General features: G+C 45.9%; 1 protein-coding gene across 29 annotated transcripts in view; it reads left to right on the top strand.

The window, feature by feature from the left end:
* Window positions 1-17,765, top strand: part of LOC110531782 (nuclear factor 1 B-type) — a 94,426-nt gene that overhangs the window by 52,159 nt on the left and 24,502 nt on the right. For 17 of the 29 annotated variants that reach the window (XM_036987638.2, XM_036987633.2, XM_036987637.2 and 14 more), the window contains 6 exons: window positions 7,665-7,715; window positions 9,392-9,460; window positions 10,931-11,051; window positions 11,387-11,505; window positions 14,106-14,237; window positions 14,535-14,713. In XM_036987638.2, coding sequence (XP_036843533.1) covers window positions 7,665-7,715; window positions 9,392-9,460; window positions 10,931-11,051; window positions 11,387-11,505; window positions 14,106-14,237; window positions 14,535-14,713 — 671 coding nt within the window. The remainder of the gene's footprint in view (window positions 1-7,664; window positions 7,716-9,391; window positions 9,461-10,930; window positions 11,052-11,386; window positions 11,506-14,105; window positions 14,238-14,534; window positions 14,714-17,765) is intronic. The other 12 variants (XM_090183877.1, XM_090183871.1, XM_090183876.1 and 9 more) reach the window with 1 other exon arrangement.

The following is a 17,765-nucleotide window of genomic DNA, read 5'->3' as shown; positions in this document are numbered from 1 at the left end:
CTATAGTTTTATGTAAACTTCAACTAGTATACCATTTTTATGATTTATGGACAAACTACAGCAACATATTTAGTATTTTATTCGGATAAGTTAGATTTTTCTAAAGTAGAATTGTATAAAATGACCTGAGAATTTAATCCGGGTGCATTTTGATAATGAGAATGTGGGGTGAAAATGTACAAAATTCTGGTGAAAATGTACAATATTTTAAAAACAAGACACATTTTCAGAATTATAGTTGATTTTTGCAGCTGCATCATGATTGTGGAATTCAATTTGCTACAGACATGTTTAAAAGTGGTTTCATGAGAACCCCCCCCCCACACACACACACAGTTCCTGTAGCTGTCTGTGAATGCTTTTGCCCTGAAAGTCCTCCTCCACATCGCCCTCCTCTGTCTGACCCTGTCTGTCTGACACTTGATTCCTACGTCTCAAAACCTGACAGTCCCACTGTCTCACTGTCTCGTGGGTGTGTGCGTGTTCCATTCAAACAAATCTGTGGTGTCTCTCTGTCGAATAAAAAGAAGGCAAAATGTCATTGTTCCTTCAGTCTTTTCAACTTTACCCTCCTTGTCTCTCCCCACCTCCCCCCTAACACTCCCACAAGCCTTAAATGTGTTCCTAGACAGGCTTTTTGTATCATGTCTGCAGTCGATCTAAAGCAAATGTAGCTGAATCTAATTAACATGATAGAAGACTTTATTTTGTCGTTGATATGCTACTTAGCTTTTGAGTTGCTCAAAAGCCTTATGGGGAGGGGGGGGGGGGGCATTTCCTAGAAGAATGCTTTGCTGTCTTCATATCTGTCCATTCTGCACACACAGTAAGATTTATACGTTTCTTAACACATTTACTGCTGTCTTCTGGGTCTGCGTTTGTATGGGCTCGTTTTACCACACATGCTCTCTAGGTATTGGCAAAGGATGAGTTCTCAAAATGGCCGTCAAACTTAGCATGTCTTCCTCGTCTTCTCTCCTCGATATTGGTCTCTTGGCAGACAGGTGTCGGCCTTCAAAGAACGTTATGATACGTTAGTGCATTAGATGCCAGGGCATGAGACTGCCATTGTGCAGACTGGCACACACGCACAATGGCCTCCCTGGCATGATAAGATCCTCCCTCCTCTGGGTAGATGTCCTCGCCCTATCTTTTGTTTGGCTTGTTTGGGTTGCGGCTCTCTCCGATAAAGGCCACTTTGTTTAGTCAACAAAACGGGGGAGAGAAGGGCCGAAAAAAGAGAGGGAGAGAGAGCGACAGTAGAGGGAGAGAGAAACAGAGGGGCCACTAAGAAGAGAGAAAGAAGGGAAAGAAAGTGCGACAAAAAAAACGTGAAAATGATGGAGGATTGAGAGATACCAGGTTAGATGTAGAGGATGATTTAGATGTGGAGAGGAAAGCATATACTATACTATACTGTTCTGACTAGATAAGAAATTGATACAGCTGACACAGTTCCTGATACAGAAAGAGAGATAAATGTAGGCAGGCACAAGAGGAGACAAAAGATATGAGATACTGTTACAGACCCAGAGACGGAGATACACAAAAGTATGTGGATTTGCCTATTTCAGCTCACCAGTTGCTGACAGGTGTATAAAATGGAGCACACAGCCATGCAATCTCCTTAGACAAACATTGGCAGTAGAATGGCCTGTACTGAAGAGCTCAGTGACTTTCAACAAAATCGTGTTTAGCAGATGTTTTTGCGGATGTAGAGAAATGCTTGTGCAGTAATATCTGACAGTATAATCAAACATTTTCACAACAATATACACAAATCTAAAGTAAAGGAATGGAATGAAGAATGTATAAATATTTGGGCGAGCAATGTCAGACTAAGATATAGTAGAATAGAGTATTTCCATATGAGATGAGTAATGCAAAATATGTAAACATTATTCAAGTGACTAGTGTTCCATTAAGTGTCCAGCAATTCCAAGTCTATGTATATAGGGCACTGGCCTCTAATGTGCTAGTGATGGCTGTTTAACCGAATTTAACTTGGCACCGTCATAGGATGCCACCTTTCCAACAAGTCAAACTTCTGCCCTGCTAGTGCTGCCCGGTCAACTGTAAGTGCTGTTATTGTGAAGTGGAAATGTCTAGGAGCAACAACGGCTTAGTCGTGAAGTGGTATGCCACACAAACTCACAGAACGGGACCATAGAGTGCTGAAACGCATAACGTGTACAAATCGTCTGTCCTCGGTTGCAATACTCACTACCCAGTTCCAAACTGCCCCTCGAAGAAACTTCAGCACAACAAATGTTTGTCGGGAACTTAATGAAATGGGTTTCCACGGCTGAGCAGCCTCACACAAGCATAAAACCACATTGCTCAGTGCCAACTGTCGGCTGGAGTGGTGTAAAGCTCGCCGCCACTGGATTCTAGAGTAGTGGAAACGCTTTCTTTGGGGTGATTAATCACACTTCACCATCTGGGAGTCTGACGAAAATGAATCTGCACAAAACAAGGTCGAAACAGAAATGGTTTGTCAAGATCGGTGTGGAAGAACTTATCTGGCCTGCACAGAGTCCTAACATCAACCCCATCGCACAACTTTGGGATGAATTGGAATGCCGACTACGAGTCAGGCCTAATCGCCCGACCTCAGTAATGCTCGTGGCTGAATGGAAGCAAGTCCTTGCAGCAATATTCTGACATCTAATGGAAAGCCTTCCCAGAAGAGTGGAGGATGTTATATCAGCAAAGGGGAGGGACCAACTCCAGATAAAAGCCTATGATTTTGGAATGAGATGTTCAATGAGCAAGTGTCCATGTACTTTTGGCCATGTAGTGTAGCTGTAAAATGCAGTGATGGAGCAACATTTAAGAGAAAAATAGGATCTGGAACCAGGCCCACAATGATGAGGTCATCATGGCTAAGCCGTTAAGGATAAAAACCAGGAGCAGAGGAGGACACAGGACAAAGTCCGCACACACACACACACACACACACACACTCACACAAACTCACACACCATGACTATGTGCACCAGGATAGACCGACAGACAGATGGACAGCTTGCCTGCCCCTCTAACGGCTTGCTCCTCGGCCAAACTGGTGCAGAAGAGGGACAGAAAGTGTGGCCATATCAAATATTTACACTACACACAGCTGTATTGTTGAAACATTATGGGCCTAGCACTGCCGTAATTAGGCGATATTTCTACGTCTCTCTCTCGTTCTCTCTCTTCTCTCTATCTCTCTTCTCTCTCTTTCCCTCCCTCCCTCTCTTGGGCCGCTGAGATGCGTCTTGGCTCGGGACCCATGCTTCTGGCAGCCACAGCTATACATGTGCACAGACCCCGGGTGCAGCAGTCTAAAATGGCTGCCAGGCGGCTTCTCTCTTCCCTCCCTGAAATGTCGACGTTGGTATGCATCTGCGGCGGCGTGTGTGTATGTGAGAGTGTGTGTGTGCTGTGGGATGTGTGTGTTTGTGGGATCAGGTAGGTGTACTGCAACGAGTGAGTTTGTAAAAGTATGCGACTGGTTTAATATACACAGTGGGGTGGGGGTGGACTGAGAGTTTCTTCGGGGGAAGGTATGGGTATCATGCCAAACTAGATAAAGGAGAGTGCAAAAGACTGTTGGCGTGTTTATAATATCCAGGCAAGTGACACATTAGGGCTGAGAGAGAGAGAGAGAGAGAGAGAGAGAGAGAGAGAGAGAGAGAGAGAGAGAGAGAGGCCTTCACAATAGCAAAGAGTCCACATTGTGCCGTTATGCATAAGGTACGAAACAAACTCCGTCAATGTCGGTACTCAGTACTCCCCACAATCCCAACGTGTCACTCCTCAGTCCTCCTCACTCAAATCACAGCCAAGATCCTCAAATCCTCTGTTTTGCTTTTTTTTTTTCTCCTCCTCCTTCTTTGCGGGCCCAGTTTGTTTGTTTAAACAAGTGGCAGGGACGGAGAGGAGCCAAGAAACGTTGTTTTTGGAGTGTGGCTGTGTGTCTCTGGTATCTTGCGTTGTGATCCGGGCCTTGCCAAACTCCCAGGGCAGAGCCAGAGCTCTACCTCGCAGACCGAGACCACACTGTTTATTTACGGGTTGCTGGCGCCTGTTTGAAGACGATTGGATTGGTCTTGGATTGGTCTCCATTTGGAAGGTTTGATGCGTCTTTTGGATGGAGATTGGAGATATTTTCTGTAGAGGGAAGTCTTCACCCCTGTCAGACAGTTTATTTCTTTGTATGCAGACTTACATTTACACAGTATGCAATTGTACAACATATAGTGCCTTCAGAAAGTATTCGTACCCCGAGGCTTTTTCCACATTTTGTTGTGTTACAGCCTGAATTTAAAATCGATTAAATTGAGATACTTTTGTAAATGTAGTTAACTTATAATACATTTGCAAACATTTCTAAAAACATGTTTTCACTTCGTTGATATGGGGTATTGTGTATAGGAGGAGGAGGGAAAAACAAAATATTTAATCCATTTTGAATTCAGGTTGTAACACAACATAATGTGGAATATGTCAAGAGGTGTGAATACTTTCTGAAGGCACTGTAGGCACTTTCCATTTTTTCTAGTTAGAATAGCGGTTATTTGGAATGACTCCTTTTTTAAATGTGTTCATATGTTGATTTTATTATTCATTTAAAAAATATATCTAAGAATATTTTCAACCCTGGCCTGATCGACTGCTTCAATAACACTTGAACTGGAATTTGAACTTGAACCTGAACTTGAACTTAACTTCAAGCCCTCCATAACAACCTCCTACACCTCCCTAGCTACAGGTCAAGGGTGAAATGTATGTGAGATGTCAGGTGTTTTCCAGCTCTCAGATGTATGGTGCTCCCTCAAACCTCTGAGATGAGTTGACAGTAGATGCCATATGCCTGGATCCCACCTCAACTCTTCCAGGTGGCTCCTCTGTCGGCCTACAGTACTGTAGGGCAGCAAAGTGAAGATGCTGCTTCTGCTGCCTGGGTTCTTTAATTGCCACGACCATCTGGTCTTTTGTCAAGGCTGCCTTTTCACTCACAATGGTGTGTTCCATGTTAGACGAAACAGCTCTCCACCTGTTCTCTCACAATGGTCTGTTCCATGTTAGATGAACCAGCTCCCCACCTGTTCTCTCACAATGATCTGTTCCATGTTAGATGAACCAGCTCCCTACCTCCTCTTTCTCTCACAATGGTCTGTTCCATGTTAGATGAACCAGCTCCCTACCTCCTCTTTCTCTCACAATGGTCTGTTCCATGTTAGACGAAACATCTCCCCACCTCTCTCTCTCTCTCTGTTTCTCTGTCCCTCTTTCTCTCTCTCTGTAGCGCCCTCCCACTTTCTCTCCTCTCTCTCCCTCCTCCCCTGTCCCTCTGTCTGTCTCTCTCTTTCTTTCTCTCCTGGGAGAGGGCAATAGTTGACAGTTGTAACTAGACTGATGGATGAGTCTGAAAGTGGCATGAGGGTGGGAGGTGCCAGGGTGACTGGGTGGCAGGGGGCAAGAAAGGAGGAGAATCTCCCTGCAATCACTTACTGTATGGACGTGGTTCCACACAAACCGTTGGCACAAAAGCCCCCGACTGTGGCGTGTGAACATAGAATTCGATCTCGTTATACAGTATTTTTATGGCGTGTCAGTCGAAGAACAAATGTTCTTGCATCGATGTGCCCGAGAAGTCAATAGCGCCATACAGTTTTTCTTTTGCTGCAATAATGTGAATTTCCATCCAGCGAGTCCTTTCTTTTTCAGGTAAATGGTGGATTACAAGCTAACAAAAGAGACACGCTAACAAACTAGCCAGCTCAGTAAAACAAGTTGCACCCAAAAGAGCGCACGCTATCGACATCAGACTTCCCTAGTGTCCTCTGGATCCTGTAGAGACAACTCAACGTTGGGACTGTTCAGGGTTAACCATAAGGGCAGATATTTTTAGTTTAACGTATGGTGGTGTTGTTCCCTACCTATTTTGTCAGTGTTGAGCCGCAGCCAAGAACATTCTGTTTTTTGCAGTGCCGTTTAATGGTCATAAATCTTTTTTTTTTCTTAACTTATTTTTTTTTTCTCTCTCTCTCGCTCACTCTCTTTCGTTCTCTCTCTCTCTCTCTCTCTCTCTTCCTTTACATCTACAATTAAGCTTATGAGAGAGGGACGGCTCTCCAGCAGCAAAAGGGAGTGTTGTGTTGCAAGGCGAGGATATCTGAGTTCACTGTCTCCCGCCTCTTGTCCTCACTTCTCCGCGTTAAAGGCGTAGGGCACAGGAGGAACACGTGGAGGGCGGCTGTGGTGAATCATTATGGAACACAAGGCAAACACAGCCTGGCCATTCAGTGTTGTACTGTTGTACTTTCACCCCCTCGTGTGCTGCTTTTTCCCTGGATGGTTGGTTGAAGCGGGGAAGAGCGGGTGTGTAGTGTCGTGAGGAACTGGTGTTTATGTGAAATTTAAGCCAGCTCTTTGGAACTAATTTTCAACTGCAGACCTATGTTATATGATATGAACTAGTGTTTATGTTGTCGGTGTCCTCGCCCTCTGATATGCCTGGACTAGTTCCTCACTACTCTACACACCCGGTCTTCCATACAAAGCCTACTGTACTAGTTTTTAGGTGAAATGAAGTGAGCTCTTTGGAGCCACTTTCTATTGCTGACTGTATATGACATGGTTAAGTGTTTACGTTAAACGCCAGGCTCTTGTGGGCATCGTTTGAATATCTGTTAGTGTTGCGTGGCGGTTCGAGCCGAGAAAACGGACCTGGCGGTTGGCGGTGACTAACGAGCATGGTGGCGGCTGAGGAACGCCAGTTACCCCAGCTTATCCTCTTCCCAAAGGTGCTGTAAGGTAACATCATCAATCAGACGAAGCGCTTGGAGGCTAAGATAGGCTACCTTATGGGGAGAATTCCTGATGTGTTTCAGAGTGTATCCCCCTCCTGTTGCGTGTGCTATGTGCATGCCTCTCTCGGGCCGGGGCAGGGCAGGATGAGGCAGAGGCAGACCATGTTTTCCCTAACCCAGGCCCTGTAAAAAGTCCGACAGAATCAACCAGTCTGTATGTGAAGGTCAGGAGAACGCTTCTCCTCGTCTTTTTTAAAAATATTTATTTTACTTGTCTTATTGTTTCTTTCCACCCCTGTTGAGCACTTCTTTTGTTCTGACTAGCTTTTGACTGTAGCCCCCCCCCCCTCCCCCACGCCTCCCCCTTTTCTCTGCCTCCTCTTTTCTTCTTCTTTAAACAACAGCAAATACCATTGCACATCTGGCTTGGTCTGTCAGGACTGACACGTCTGCAGACAAATTACGATAAAAACCTCAGACACATTCTAAGGAAGCTGAGGAGTATTCATTATATAATCTGCATGACTCCAGCTGATATTATGTCTAGGTTGAAATGAAATCTGATGACCAACAGCACCTTGCTTCTTTGTTTTTGGCCACCTGTCACATTCAGGGTATTTTTGACGTGTCCTTATAGTAGTGGGTCATTGTATTGCTTTGGCAACACTGGGTGGTTACCATCCATGCCAAATAAAGCTCATTTGAATAACTTAAATTGATAGAAGAGTGCTGAACTTTGATGACCTTTGTGGTATTTAATGATCTAAGGTTCAATGAAATGACGTGGAACAGATCATGAATTGACGTTTGTGTCCAGTGGGATGGTTCTATAATACTAAGCATGGTTCTCTATCTGTGTTACAGACTCACAGCAGTCAGGAAGTCCCAGTAACAATGAGCCAGGCAAGAACCCAGGTATGTACCTGAACCTCACTGTCACGGTCCTCCAACCTCTGTCCTGTCAATCACAGCTCTATAGTTCCCAGTCCCCTCTCTGTACTTAATGTGATCTCGACCTGGTAGACGATTCCAGAATCTGTTTATGGTAGTTACTCTTTGTGTGTATGCTCTCACCTGGCATAATTATCTTTAAACAGGATGTGACCTTTCACAGTTATGCAGACCACAGCCATTGGTAAGGTTTCTATGGAATTACAGATGAATTTAATCACCCTGTTGCAGGACAACATTTTAAACTTGTCGTGTATCTGAGGTTTAAAAAGGCTTCTCAAGTTTGTGATTTCCACTTTGAAATTTGAGACTTTATTTTACAAAAAATGTATCAACCCACTACAAAAATGACCATTAATTATAATCCACATAATAATTCACAAATTAAGATCTTACATCTGTATAGACCAGTGGAGGCTGCTGAGGGGAGGACGGCTCATAATAATGGCTGGAATAGAGTGTAATGGAGTAAATGGAATGGTATTGTGTTTGATACCATTCCATTGACTCCATTCCGGACATTATTATGAGCCGTCCTCCCCTCAGCAGCCTCCACTGGTCTAGACACCAAAACAAAACCGTTGTCAATCTAAGAGACAAAAAAGTTTGGGAAACACGAAGGCTAGACAGTTATGTGCTCCTCTGTAGTTCACTAGTGGATGTCTGAGGCCATAGTTCTTGTCCTTGCCAATAAGGGTTGGATAGCTAAGCTACGTCTAGTAGCCAGTCTGCTAGCTAGCCAAACAAAATGGCCACTGTTCCAAATCATCTCCGGCAGCCTGTTGCTGCTCTCCTGGACTGACCTGGACTATGTCATCACGGGCCAGGAATGAAAATAGAGCAAGAACGAAATTAGCTCCGTACCTCAAGAGTAGGTTCTGCCTACCCTGCGTGTGCGTCTCGCTGCCAAGTCAAACACTACGTTGAGCCAACGTTGAGCCAATGACTCAGGCCCTGTGAGGGCCTCCCTAGCTGCTCCCACTACAGTGCCACAGTTCCCCTGTCATTCTCTGGGACGCCCGTTGGCTTGCATTGAGGAATTAGGAGGAAGAAAGCGCATTTAGCTGCCAATCGGAATCTAGACTCACGCCTCCCCCCTATGGTGTTGACACACCCAATGGTCCTGCTCAGAACATCAAAGGATGAAAAGTCATTTTGGGTGTCAGTGACATGTCTGTCTGAATGGCTGACAGACTGACATTAGCCTGGTCACAGTTATGTTTGTTCTGTATTGCTGACTCCTATTGTCATGACAAACATATAAACAGCACAAACTGATCTGGGACCAGGCTAGACTGATGGGTCACGATAGATATTTTTCTCACATTCTGGGCTCCATACATATTGTACTTCAAAGCCTCCATGTTTCAGTATTGTCAATATTGCCAATATTCAGACTGGAGCTGTGTTGGGTCATGTCGCTATGGTTGATGGGTAGATGATGGGATACTCTATTTTAGAAAACAATATTTGGGCAAGAATTTTTGCTCGTCCTGTGTCTCGTAAGCAGGGAGCGATTTATTACTTTAGCAACAGCTCGAATCGCTACGAATGTAACTTACTCTTAGTGACGAGAACACAAAGCATTGGGTTTAATGTTGCGTTGATATATTGTCTATCTGTGGTTTTTCTTTCTGCAGTTTACTTGGAAGACAGCTTCATCAAATCAGGAGTCTTCAGTGTTTCAGAGCTGGTGCGTGTGTCCAGAAGTAAGTATAGACTTTATCACCATCGCCCTCAATACCCCTTATCCTCATTGCCGATTCAAAACAGCAAGCTTCACAGTACAAAAACAGGAAATCCAGTCGAGCAAGTCTCCAGCATTAGAATACAACATGAGTGTGTGTACAGTGCACCGGTGTGTATGTGTGTGTGTGTGTGTGTGTGTGTGTGTGTGAGACTGTGTGACCGTGTGTGTTTGTATAGACTTGCCTGCCCTTTTTCAAAAACGATGACGGATGTTCTTTCAGGAATCGCTCTCCCCAGCTAGCTGAGGACAATGGTCCCCTCAGGCAGGATTTACCTGTATGGCTCAAGGGCTGTTGTGTTCTATCACATACCTATTGGGATGTTGTGTTCTGACCTCTAACATGCCTGGGGTACACTAAGAACTCACTGACACGGACATATAACTCGTGTTTTTACTTAATGTTTTTTTTTAACCCCTCTGTAATTTGTACTGCCATTTTGGATTTGTTGTTTTTCGGATTGCGGAGTAGACCTTTTAAGCCAATTGAAATTCAGTCAGTGCTGTGATTTTGCAGTTCTGAAAATGCACATTCAAATGAAAGCGTGAACAGGTGTTTTAGAATCATTGTTATTTTGTGCCTGGCATTGTTTGGATTCAGAAGTCAGGGTTGTGTTTTCCTTAACAGACGGGGTTAAATGACTTTGGCTGGGAGACAGAGCAAGTGGTGTCACACACAGTATGCTATGCCAAAACAAGAGATAGAGAGTGAAGGAAATAGAGAGAGAGAGAGAGGGAGAGTTTCGTTGGCAGTAAATTAAAACACAAATGCCCTTGGGTAGCCAATGCCAGGGCTGCCGTGGGTTGCCAGTTCCAAGACTGCAGTGCTGGGGTTGGAGCTCGTGCCAGTGGTAAACCTCAGACCACAACAGACCCCACCACACACTCCAGTCTCTCGTCGAGTCCAAACCAATCTACCCACCCACCCACCCACCGCCCTCACAGGGCTACACAGTGCCCTAGTTAACACTCAGCTGTCCTCCCTGAAACAATATCCCTCCCTCGCGGTTGTCAACCACAGGGTGAAAAAAAGTAGACTTTCACACAGTGGTGGACTGTGGTTTCTCAAAGCATATCACACATAAGAGTACCATGAAAGTGAACTTCAATGCACTTATTCATATGTGCTTGACCAATTACAATAGGTAATTGAGAATGATCCAGCTGAGCATAGGACCAATCAGAGAGCTGATGTGTGTGTGTGTGTGTGTGTGTTGCCTAGTTCATGAGTTTGCATTATGCTGGTGGAATGCAAAGGTTCAATGATTATCAGTCATGTGAGAGGGGATCATGTACACTGAGATCATTTCAGTGAAATTGTGGGCCATGCTCAAGGTCACATCATATCGAAATTCTAACAGAGCTTCAGCAGGCAACCAATCAGCAGGCCAGTGACCAGGAAGTAACCTCTTTTTCTCTCCCTACTCTTCAGCGCCCATTACCCAGGGGGCCGGGGTGAACTTCTCCATGGCCGACATGCCAAGTCAGCCGTACTACCATGACCTGAACTCCAGCGTGGGCCTCCATCGCTCCCTCTCCTCCCCGCCTGGCAGGTCAGTCTACTGCAGGACCCTGCCTTAACCCCACTCTCCTTCTCCCGCATCACACCTTGACCTCTGAGCTTTGAATGAGATGTAGGGGGGTGGATGCAAAACTGATTTCAGTTTTGTGTCAGAGGGGCAAATTGATAATCTTACTCCATCATGTACTTCCCATGTTTTGGCCATTTGTTCTAGTTCAACTTTATTACCGCCCACACATCGAGACAATACGTTAGCCGTAAATATATTACATTTTTACAACATCAAGGGGCAGTGACAGTAGAGAGACACAGGGATCAGAGATCACGTAGTGTTGTGACTCATCATTTCTCCGCCTTCTTCCCCAGTAAGCGGCCCAAGACCCTCAACATAGACGAGAGTATGGAGACCAGTCCCACTGGCCCTGACTTCTATTCCTCACCTAGCTCCCCAGCTAGCGGCAGCAGGACCTGGCACGAGAGAGAAGGTGAGGGGGAGGTGTGTGTGTGTGTGTGGGGGGGGGGGTCTACAATATTACTGTTGAATAAATATGATAAGATCAAACAGGCTGGGTGAGTAACAGAATTGTTGACAGGAAATATCGGGACTGAGAACATGCCCCTGTTGATAAGCTCGTTTGGAGGGATGTTGAGTTCTCTGGTAGTTTGGGAGCTTCCTCATTGCTTCCTGTTTTCTCGCCAATCTGAGGGAGTATTGGAGTGTTGAAGCAGTGTTAAAAGTTGCAATGTTGAAGCGATGTGAGTGGAATCTTCATTCTGGTAGCGATTTAATTGTGGAATGCAGGGTGGCACCAATGAAAGTGAGAAGGAAGACATGCTAGTGAGAGCTGTAGTAATTGTGGCTGTGAGCAGACTTAGCAGAGAACTTTATTAATTAACTTCTTGTGTTATTAGACTGCAAGATTGAAAAGGTCACGCTAGGGTTAACAGGTGTGTGTGTGTGTGTGCGTATCCAGGCACGTGTTTGCATGTGTGTGTGTGTGTGTCAGAGAGAGAGAGGGAGGTGGAGTGAGTGATGGGAAGGTGTGGCGGCCCTTGTTTGAAGCTAGCTAGGTCTCAGAGGAGCTGTCTGACTCAACAGGTGGCAGGCCCAGTTGGTGGGCCATCCCGTGCCTAGCCCTGCTAACGCCACTATACTGACAGGCAGCGAGAGAGAGAGAGAGAGAGAGAGAGGGTGTGTGTGTGTGTGTGTGTGTGTGTGTGTGAGAGAGTGATCCTCCAGGGAGGGGTGTATGTCTCATTACCTGGTCTCGTGGTGCAGGCCAGGGCCCGTAGCTTTTTTAATTAAGCCCTCACTGTCCCGTGTTTCCAGATTGTTCTCCTCCGACACACACACAAACACACTCCCCTTCTTCCCCCAGGGCTCAAGCCCTAGAGTGGAAGGGAGAGGGACACCTCTCATCTCACTACCCTACGACAGATAAAACACTTAGGGTACAGAATGTCCCAACATCTAACAGCATAAGGTGTTTTCCCCCCCCCCCCTCGCTTCTTTAAACGAAACTTCGATGGGATTTACTGTTTTTTCCCCCTTCCTTCTCCCGCTGTTTTGTGTTTTTACCTTTCAGTATCGGGGTGAACACATGCTGGAATGTAATGGCTATGGAGAAGAGGAGCGGAGAGATCAGGAAATTCATGGAAAAGGACTACTCTGTAAAGAGGGAATCAAATAAATAAGTGGATTGATATTAAACTGATATGAGGCTGTCCAAAGTGCCAAACGGACATTTATTTTACATGCCTAGTCCGACAAAACCCTTTTACGCATGGATCTGTTTTTTTGTCCTCAAAAGTCAGCTCACTGAAATGTCTTTCACTGTTACAGTACAGCTGACGCCATGTTGTGGAGTTATGTATATCTAGCCACTCCCCTTACATATTTTTGGGCACTGCTCTCAAATCCTCAGTCAGCAACTGGTTTGATAACGAACAGCTGTTTGCAATGAAGAAGAAGGTTTTTCATATCTATGCTCCGACGAAATGTGCAGTACTTAATCCTGGCTCGTCATATTAGCCCGGTGGTGCATTTCATAGCTGGATATCTGCTCGATAAGATTCATAGCCCTTTCGTCAGTCTGGGACACCCTGGCCTGAGCACACCCTGGTTTACTCGCTCATTTTTGGGGTGGAACGCGAAGTAACAGAGTTCATCAAGTTAAATCATTTTGACATACAGCAATGTGTTGTTATCTAGGGATTCTAAGTGAATTCTAGGATTTTACATTGATCAGTTCCCAGACCGGTGTGACTTTTTTGTTAGAGAAGTCTGTTGACGTAGACTTTTTTTTTCTTCCAATTCTAGGTCTCTCTCCATAATTGTCCATCGTGTAATTCTGTCATTTTAGGAATTGTCGAGAATATATTTGAGCGAATGTTACACCACATAAGAACAAGTAAAAAAACAACTGTCCCAGACATCAATTCAACGTCTGTTCCACGTGGGAAACGACGTTGATTCAACCATGTGTACAGTGGGGTGGTACCATAGTCTGAAACTGAAAGATCCATCCATTGTCTGAGGTATTGCTCATGTTGCTAAAAAAAAAAAAACTGAAACGACTTAAGCTACTTCCTTTTACAAAATTCTGAGTGGGGAATTCCCCTGGATTCCTGAGGTCTTTGTCCCTTTCCTGGTTTGGTATGAGTCACCTTTCCCTCTTCAGGTGGATTCTTCTCTATTGTGGGGAGGAAGAGAGGAAGAGAGAGAGGGAGGGAGAGAGAGAGGTAGGAAGGAAGGTCTTGTGACAGGCCGGGGACACTTGAGCTTGACCCACGGTCAGGGGAGAGCGGCTGCTGTCACAGAACATGAGGTCTCGGAGTCCATTCTTTTTCATGGTCAGTCCTATTGTCATACAGTACCTTGCATATAGGCATGAGAAAACATGTCAAAAGCGATCGCAAGCCTATACTATGACTGCCATCACGTCACAGCATGGGAGTATGTTTGAAAGATGTCGCAGCAAGAACAGCGATGCTACTTCTGTCAGCGTCTGTGCGCGTGGCTCTGTGGTTGCCAGGTAACCCCCCCCCCCCTTGACCAGGTGTGTATGTGTTTCCTCTCCCCCAGACATGTCGTCTCCCACCATGAAGAAGCCAGAGAAGCCCTTGTTCAGCCCCACCTCCCCGCAGGACTCCTCCTCCAGACTGAGTACTTTCCCCCAGCACCACCACCCCGGACTCCCAGGGGTCGGACACAGTGGTGAGTAGGCTAAGCACCTGCCCCACTACTAAGCCTAGACATGCTCATTCAGTGACCTACAGTGATTGAACTGAAAGTGTTTATTTGTCATGCATCCCCCTCAGCCTTCCCCCAAAAGTCCTTTGAATTAGTTGGGATTGTAATGTGTACATTTTTGTTCTCCATTAGTGTATTTTTCAATGGTTTGTTTTTCTCTCTCCCTCCCTCTCTAAATGTGTCTGTCTGTCTTGTCTGTCTGTCTCCCCCTGTTTCTCTCTGTTTCTTCCTCTGTCCGTTTCCCTCTTCCTATCCCCTTAGTTATATCGACGAGGAGCCCTCCACCCCACTCCCCCCTTCAGTTCTCGGCCATCTTGCCCCCTGCCCCGTCACCCTACTTCTCTCACCCCACCATCCGCTACCCGCCCCATCTCAACCCCCCTGACTCCCTGAAGAGCTACGTGCCCAGCTACGACCCGTCCAGCCCACAGAGCAGCCAGGTGAGTGTGAACTGCAGCACACTGGAGGGGAGTCGGGTTGGGCTACATTCCTGTTTTATTTAAGAGAACTTGACTGTGTACAGTCTCTCTCCTCAGTAGGCCTAACTGATTGACAGTGTTTGTGAACAGGGATATGATTGGATGTGAAGTTCGGGATTTTAGTGGAAAATGTGTTTTATGGCAAACGTTTGATGAAAAACAATGTATATTTAACACTACGAGTATTTAAAGGACACCGGACCAGCTTGGCTATACTGTAGTACACTTTTCAATGTGATGATTGAATCAAGTATCAGTTGAGTTTTCATTTAATTTCATAATGAATTCAATTGTTCTCTAATGAACCAACTATTAAATTGAATAATGAACTGTCTATGTCAAAAATGATACCTGCCCAATACAATTGTGCCTTGACATTTTTACAACAATTGAATGTTGATCAAATGCCACTTTCCTGTACATTATTTGAGCTCTTTCCAATTTAAGTGGCAATCTTAATAGTTATCCTTCACCTTGAGAATTATTTTGGGGGATTTGGGTGCTTTATAACATTTGACACATGAAAACGGGTGGACAATGTCTATAATCGTTAAGAAGACTAGTTCAATCATTGCACATAGTGTCTTCACAGCACTAGTCTTTCTGGGGCACATTTGTTTTGCACAGCATTGGATGGAGGGAGTTGACACAGCATTGGATGGAGGGAGTTGACACAGCATTGGATGGAGGGAGTTGACACAGCATTGGATGGAGGGAGTTGACACAGCATTGGATGGAGGGAGTTGACACAGGGTTGGATGGAGGGAGTTGACACAGGGTTGGATCGAGGGAGTTGACACAGCGTTGGATGGAGGGAGTTGACACAGGATTGGATGGAGGGAGTTGACACAGGATTGGATGGAGGGAGTTGACACAGGATTGGATGGAGGGAGTTGACACAGGATTGGATGGAGGGAGTTGACACAGGATTGGATGGAGGGAGTTGACACAGGATTGGATGGAGGGAGTTGACACAGGACTGGATGGAGGGAGTTGACACAGGATTGGATGGAGGGAGTTGACACAGGATTGGATGGAGGGAGTTGACACAGGACTGGATGGAGGGAGTTGACACAGGGTTGGATGGAGGGAGTTGACACAGGACTGGATGGAGGGAGTTGACACAGCATTGGATGGAGGGAGTTGACACAGCATTGGATGGAGGGAGTTGACACAGCATTGGATGGAGGGAGTTGACACAGCATTGGATGGAGGGAGTTGACACAGGGTTGGATGGAGGGAGTTGACACAGGGTTGGATGGAGGGAGTTGACACAGCGTTGGATGGAGGGAGTTGACACAGGATTGGATGGAGGGAGTTGACACAGGATTGGATGGAGGGAGTTGACACAGGATTGGATGGAGGGAGTTGACACAGGATTGGATGGAGGGAGTTGACACAGGATTGGATGGAGGGAGTTGACACAGGATTGGATGGAGGGAGTTGACACAGGACTGGATGGAGGGAGTTGACACAGGATTGGATGGAGGGAGTTGACACAGGATTGGATGGAGGGAGTTGACACAGGACTGGATGGAGGGAGTTGACACAGGGTTGGATGGAGGGAGTTGACACAGGACTGGATGGAGGGAGTTGACACAGGATTGGATGGAGGGAGTTGACACAGGACTGGATGGAGGGAGTTGACACAGGATTGGATGGAGGTAGTTGACACAGGATTGGATGGAGGGAGTTGACACAGGATTGGATGGAGGGAGTTGACACAGGACTGGATGGAGGGAGTTGACACAGGGTTGGATGGAGGGAGTTGACACATGGTTGGATGGAGGGAGTTGACACAGGGTTGGTTGGAGGGAGTTGACACAGGACTGGATGGAGGGAGTTGACACAGGGTTGGATGGAGGGAGTTGACACATGGTTGGATGGAGGGAGTTGACACAGGACTGGATGGAGGGAGTTGACACAGGGTTGGATGGAGGGAGTTGACACAGGGTTGAGGAATTGGCAGTGCCGGTGGACTCACCGGGTGACTTCTCAGCTAGGTTCTAGCTGAACTTTAACCCCCCTCCATTCAGAATATGCTGCTGTTGTGATCTAAACACTCTTGAAAGTGCAGAAAAATCCCTTCAAGCAATGACTGAATGCCGACCTAACTGAAATACTCTATAGGTCTATTTTGAAAAGAGCCTAAATGTAAAATATACACTGTAAAAACCACTAACTCAATATTCCAAAGAAAATCCAGGCCCTTTTTCACAAAACAAATATAATTACAGAGGGTCATAATACAGTTTTTTTTTTTTCATGAACCTCTAATAAACCTGACAGAAGACTTTATACATTAACTGGGTACACACTAAAGCCTTGTGTCACTGTGCTTGGAGTGTGTGTGTGTGTGTGTGGGGGGGGGGGGGGGGGGGCAGCCATAGAGAGATGAGAGAGCCGTGAGATATTTATGTGAGTTTTATATCCCCGCTGTTCTCACTGAAAACAATGGGCTCATAGACGAGGCTGGATCTATGCGGCCCGGGACTGTTACTTCAGACAAAACCACAGGGAACGATAAAGGCCGTAAATATTTGCCGTTGCCGGGGCCTCTGCTCTCTTTTGGCGGAATTACTGGCCCCTCTCCTCCACAGTGCTGGATGGGAGAAGGGGGAGTGTTTGTGTGTGTGTGTGTGGGTGTGCAGAGGAGGGCGTCTCGGCAAATAAAACAGCTCTTATAATCCCATGGACTGCAGCCAGAATGTTTTTATGCTTGCTTTAACTCAGATTATATTACACTCTAATTAAACATTCTATTCACATTTTTAAGGAACCCTGTGGACACAATTCTTTTTCATAAAGGCCTATTTGAGGTTTGAACTTGGGGCGCCGAAGAGCCCAATACACCACAGGCCGTCTCCCGCAGTCTGAAAGAGTAGCTCCCACTAGCTCCTTTTCTCTCTTAAAACACTAGAGATGATCTACACAGGCTATTTGGGCGGGGCTGTTCTCCCTTCCTCCATACTCCTTTCTCCTTGGACCCCCTCCCTTCATCATCCTCGCCCCT

This window comes from Oncorhynchus mykiss, chromosome 9, assembly GCF_057628025.1.
Source record: "Oncorhynchus mykiss isolate SJ-2025 chromosome 9, ASM5762802v1, whole genome shotgun sequence".
In the NCBI taxonomy this organism is placed as follows: Eukaryota; Metazoa; Chordata; class Actinopteri; order Salmoniformes; family Salmonidae; genus Oncorhynchus; species Oncorhynchus mykiss.
The sequence above is the reverse complement of the archived record's forward strand: the minus strand, read 5'-3'. Positions and strand labels throughout refer to the sequence as shown.